We start from the raw sequence: 6,000 nt of genomic DNA, 5'->3' as shown, positions 1-6,000 counted from the left end.
AGGACGGGGTGGAGCCTCAGAAGTTCGTGCCCTTTGCATGGGGGAGGAGCATGGTCTTGCCTGTTCCTGTGTGGTGACCTGGGATTCAATCAGTGAGGCAGGAAACCTGCAATCAGGACTCTGGCTTTGCTGAGAGTTGCTTTTTCCTTTTTTCTTTTCACCCAGTACACTCTGCCCTACTCACCCTACAATGCGTCCGCGTGCCTAAATTTTCCTGGTCGTGTGAAAAGAACCTGGTTTCTTCTATAACACTAGGAATTGAGTGGCTTCCCTCCTGAACATGCCAGGGAGGGGGTGGGGGCACAAGTGAGCAGAAATGACCCCAAATTTCCTACCATGTTGAGTGTGGCTTTCTCTTGATGGACATTATCTTAGTTGCTGCAAATTGTTAACTGTTTCTAAAGTTTCCATAAAGCTATTGTGGTTAATATGTTGTTTACTTTGTGTTTCCATGAAGGAACAAGGACCTGAAGCTTCCTAGTCCACCATCTTTCTGATATTACTCCACTACTCTAGTATATTTTTGTCAATATTTTTCTATATATTTTTTTCCTCTCATTACCTCTAAATGATGCCACAATGTTCAAGAGTAAGCACTGGCCTTTTTAATTGGGTTAATGTGTGATGACACAGCAATAAAAAATCAAATCACTTATAATCTATGACCAGCACATTTAGGAATTATAATTTATCAATTCAAATGACAATATTTTGGTATGCTTATTTAGCTTAAGGATTCTGCTATACACATTACTTTATAGATCTTTATGCCTCACATGAATAAAAGGTGTCCTACACATAACTAATGCCCCAAAATTGATGACCATCATGATGGCATTTGTGTAGTCTATTTCCCCATGGGCTCAAATCATAACCAATTGCTTAGAGAGTTGACTTCTAAGAATCAAGTTGAGTTTATAGTTTTCAACATTTAATGAGATAAAAACTACAAATCTTCTGTAGATATCTTATGATTTCCTGGATACTTTGGGTCCTTAGAAGAATATAACAAAATTTTGGCTTCCAAAACATCAATCTTAGAACAGTGGGTATAGGAAATAGATTTATATAGTTTCCTCCCATCAGGAGGATCCATCCTGCTGCAGCCAAAAATGCTTCTTTAGAAAATACCTGCAAGTATTTGCTTAGGAATTCTATGTTCCTCAAATATACCGTTCTATTCCATCTTAAAATATCAATGTAATTATTCCTATTTTCTTATTCTTTAATCTCCCTGAAGAAAGTATATACTATAATAATTCTTTCCCTATATATATTCAAGAAGTCACTGAAAATCCTTCTGACGTTTCTATCATATATGCCTCTTCTAACTCTCAGCCCCTTTCAGCTCTCATCTCCCCACACATCATTAATTTCAGTGTCATCATCCCACTTAAAAACTCCACCTTTCCTATTGGGTAATGGTCACCCTCCTTTGTGACCTTCCTAGTTTAGTTTCAAACTACATGTCCACATTTATACCCCTTAATCTCCTTGATAAATCCTGTGTTCCCTCTGACTACACTTGTCTTCACATATTAAACTAAGCTGTTCTTCCTTAGATGTCAAACTATCACCCCTCTTGCCAAATTTGCTGATTTATAATTTTCATTCATTCAGAATGTATTTATTTTCTCATTTCCAAGTCCTACCTCTTCCATTATTCTTACCCAACTACTTTAGTCTTCAATGGGTTTGACTTTACTAGGACCACACAGTAATTTCTCTACCATATTCATTTGGTACTTTGAGTATGATTTCTTGGCACTTTTTTTCTGTCTATGTGATATGGTCTCAATTAGATTGCATTTTTCTTGAGGACAAGAAATTTACCAACTTCTTTGTTGCTTTAATGGTTTCAGCTAAGTGTCTATATTTAATTATCTTTCTGAAGTTACTGTTTTCCTTGATCACAAAAGCAATGATGGATAGTGACGATGCTTATTCAGTAAGCGCTGAAATCAGCATACACACACACACTGTTCATAAGCATGCATTGAAACATTTAATGTTTTATAGGTCAAAGTCAAGGGCATTCTCTATATATTCCTCTGATACCTACTGGCTATTTTTCAGGATTTGCCAAGAAACTTTTAAAACGCAAAAGCTTCTTGGCTGGTCTGCAAAATATTTGACCCAATAAATAATAATGTATGAATCCAGAAAGTTAATTATGCTAATTACGTTTCCTTTGGGGACTTCTGAATGGCATTGGGTTGACTCTTTCTATAGGACCATCATCACTAGGTTGATGTACTTTTCTTTCCTGTCTTTAACCCCTTAATATTTCTATTTCCCTAGATCCTGTGGAGAAGGGGGGGGGGGGGCTAAAGAGATCTTTCCATTTCTAAAGCATCTGTTAGGGAGGAGAGGAACAGAGTGAGTGGCTCTTGTCAGGAAAAACTTCTCAAAAGGGTATTTTTATTGCTGTTTTGGAGAAATTCAGATTCCTTAGATCAAAAATAAGCTGCCAAGAACACGCTGTCTTTGTTCTTCAGGTCAGTGGGCAAAAATGGCATTCTGGTTTCTTATTACGTCATGGTTATGTGCTAACAGGAAAAGTCACCCATATGTTTAACTAGTGGTGCGGTGCGCTCAACCTAGAACCTGGCTCAGTTAAGGCCTTCTTTCTTTAAATATCTGTGAGTGTCAGTGGCACCCTCTGAAGGTTTATGCAAATTAATGAAGCAGGCTAGCTATCTGTGATCTAATGATTAGTGTTGAAAATCAGTGTACAGCTTCTGTGGTGGCTCCTCTATTGAAATGTTCTCAGTCTTGGTGGTGCTTTTTTCGGGAGTAGTAAGCAGTGGTTTGAGCAGAATCATTGCTTAATAAAATTTTAGATTAAGCTTTTTCTCCTTCCACATCTCCCTTATAGCTCCTTCCCTTTGGGATCTTGCATGTAAGCTTAGGTGTTCATGACTCCCAATGTGTTATCACTTTGCTAAGAAAGAAACATGGGTATTTACCAGAAGTCTTTTGGAGACATAGTAATGTGAAAACTTGTAGGAATCATTCCAATGAGAGGAGTTTGCAGAATTCAGGTGACTGGGGGCTTTTTCCCATTTCTCAGTTCATAGCTGAAATACTATCACCACTTTTTAATAATGGGACAGAGGTCCCGTTTTTCCAGCTTAAAGGGGAAAAGTCTAAAATGAATAAAATATTTTGAAATTAATTGGCTTTTCTATTAAAAAGACTGTCATTTTCAATGCAATATGAAAGTGAATGAAGACAAACGGAAAAACCACAAAATAAATATGTGAACTCTAAAAAGGACAGAATTATTTGGATATCATCTATTTTATCCCTAATCTAAAAACAAACCAAAACATAATGCATTTTTAATGAATTTTCAGGAAGATACTCTAACCTTTATTAAGTACATACTTAAAAAAAGAAAACATACTTGAGATGTCAAGATTAAATGTGTTTATTTCGAGTTAGTGAATACAATGGTATATTAGATACCAGCACTCCAAGCTACACCTATGTATTTGCCTCTAACTTTCACACGTTGTCAGTTTCCTTCCCTCTAATATTCCACCACTGGGCCTTCTATTTCTAGCAAAATCATAGTTCAAATTAATTAAGAAAAAAAAAAAAACAAAGCAAGATTGGTCACCGTATTGTGCTTCCAGTGCCCCCAGAAGGATTTTAATTGTCTCAAATAGATGTTTATTGTTTTCAGTAAAGGGGGGAAAATAAAAAACCATGATCACTAGTAATGGCACAACTAGAAGAGAAAACAGAAAGCAGATTAAAAGAAGCATTTTAGGCTGGACTAGTTAATTTCCCCTCAGTTAAAAATCGACATAATATCACGGATATAGACTTCAAGGTTAAATTGTTCAATTCGTGGGCCACACACTTAAGCGTATTGGCTAGTACATTTTTGCACTGAAACAGAAGCAATACAAGTTTTATGTTCTACCGTTACACTTCCAAATTTTTCACTTATGAATATACCTGCCAACCTAATGATTCTTGCATGCATTAGTTTGCTTTTGTAGAGTTAAGTTTATTTTCCCCATCCCTCCCACTCCCATAAATGTTGCGCCAATGCGAACTCTGTGCCCAATTTTATGAGAATGTTGCAAAGGACAGCTCTGTGCCACCTCAGTACAGGAATGTCCTGTCTCCTTCCCAGGCTACAGATGGATCAGTAGTATTGATCTCATCTCATCGTACATGCAAACAGACACTGTTCCCTTAATTTCCCCATGCCAGAGGCATACGAGCCGGCAGGTATGCATACAAAAATGGAATTAAAAAGAAAGAAAAGATAAAAGCTTTCTTGTTAAAACCTATCGTCCTAGAAGGAATCCATTGCTTTGAATTCACTTAAAGCCTGTACAGGCGAAATGTGTTTCTTCTGAGAACCTCGTCGAACTCGTGTCTGGAATTCTTCAGGCTTTTCTCTTTTCACAAGGGGCTTCTTCTCTGGAGCCTTCATCTTCCAAGACACAACAGGTGAGTTGACAGCTGCTGTCCCATAGACCTTCTGGTATTTGGTTGAGGCCACATAGGATGCTTTCACCGTGAGGACAACAGCATTCATCAGGTTTTTAGCTGCCTGGATAAGCGATGTGGCACTGTCCAGCTACAGTGGGAAAAGAATGAGATACATGTGGGTCAACGGAAGCCCCAAATTCACAAGAGGGTGATGTACTTTCACAGTTAAAACCAAGTTTTCCTTGTGCAAATAAATAGTATTGCTGAAAAGGAGCAAATTATCACAAGTTAAGGTTTCTAAAATCTCTCTCAATACAGCTAATGGCAAAGCCCTCATCTTAACAGGAATTCCAAGGTAACAGAAGTTTTCCAAAGTGAAACATCTCATATTATTACATTAGGGTAATTAGCGATGGTGACAATTACTCAAATGTTGGACAAGCATTTGGCAGACACTAAAGAAGAAAAGTTTTAAGGGGTTACATCTCCATTTTATGGCCCGACCAATGGAAGTATCTATCTATAGGCTATTTCTACATCTTGAGCTCAGGGTTGGTGAGGATACGGTCATTTAAGCAGAACAGTCCATGGGTGATCTTGCTTCTATGAGGTGTTAATTGAGCTTGGAGTATCAATGTAACTATTTATTAACAGGTCCTGAATATACCTTCTATATAAATACTGATATTATGTCAGGATCTCATAGCATTCAGTGAAACCCTCCCATCCATGCATTAAGGAAATATTGAGTACTTATTATGTGCCAAATACTATGATAAGAAATTTGTATTTTCCCACTTAGCTCTCGTTAACAACTCTATGATATAGGCCTTATTGTCATGCCCTTATAGAATGAAAGAGCTGATACATGCAGAGGTCCAGTCACTAGCACAGGTTTTAGTCTTTAAAACCTGCGTTACTACTCATCTATACTGCCACTCTGTTGGATAGGATGGCTTTTAAAAATGCCATGACAAGTCACAATTTGAGAATAGGTTTAGAGGCCCAGCACAAGACTTTCAGGCCAGGAATATTTTGGGTTACCTTTTTTCTGTCTTTAGTTAGTGTGAAGGGTACTGTATACTAGATCATCCAATATGTGCTTCAGCCTTCTTTTTGTTCACTGCCTGGGCATAGATGGTGGGGTTACATCTCAATTTTATAGCCCAACCAGTGGAAGTACCTATTTATCTACACACTATTTCTATATCCTGAGCTCAGGATTGGTGAGGCTCAACAATGCATCTCCTAGACTCTCCTTCAGCCAGGATTCTACATGTGACCTAGTGAAAGAGAAGAATTAACAGCTGAACTGCAAATATTATTCCAGCCTCAGGGATGTTTGAGCATTGTCTGATCTTTCATCAAACTTCTCATAACATCAACTAACAAAATATATCAATTACAATTAACTGAAGGAAGCAAAGATGTTCCTAAGTATGCTGTTCCTAGTTGTAGAGATTATTTGTTGTGTAGCCTGTAATTCATGAACTGTAGCTGCATTAAGGCTTCTGGGGGCTAGGTGACTAAGAAAGTGTTTAAACA

At 37.7% G+C, this 6,000-nt stretch overlaps 1 protein-coding gene across 5 annotated transcripts in view; it reads right to left on the bottom strand.

The window, feature by feature from the left end:
- Window positions 1–3,341: 3,341 nt before the first annotated feature.
- Window positions 3,342–6,000, bottom strand: part of CTNNA2 (catenin alpha 2) — a 1,168,663-nt gene continuing 1,166,004 nt past the window's right edge. For 2 of the 5 annotated variants that reach the window (XM_033175260.1, XM_033175261.1), the window contains one exon: window positions 3,342–4,603. In XM_033175260.1, coding sequence (XP_033031151.1) covers window positions 4,316–4,603 — 288 coding nt within the window. In that variant the 3' untranslated portion in view covers window positions 3,342–4,315. The remainder of the gene's footprint in view (window positions 4,604–6,000) is intronic. The other 3 variants (XM_033175264.1, XM_033175265.1, XM_033175262.1) reach the window with 2 other exon arrangements.

Source organism: Trachypithecus francoisi, unplaced genomic scaffold (genome assembly GCF_009764315.1).
Source record: "Trachypithecus francoisi isolate TF-2019V2 unplaced genomic scaffold, Tfra_2.0 Lachesis_group17, whole genome shotgun sequence".
Taxonomy (NCBI): Eukaryota; Metazoa; Chordata; class Mammalia; order Primates; family Cercopithecidae; genus Trachypithecus; species Trachypithecus francoisi.
The sequence above is the reverse complement of the archived record's forward strand: the minus strand, read 5'-3'. Positions and strand labels throughout refer to the sequence as shown.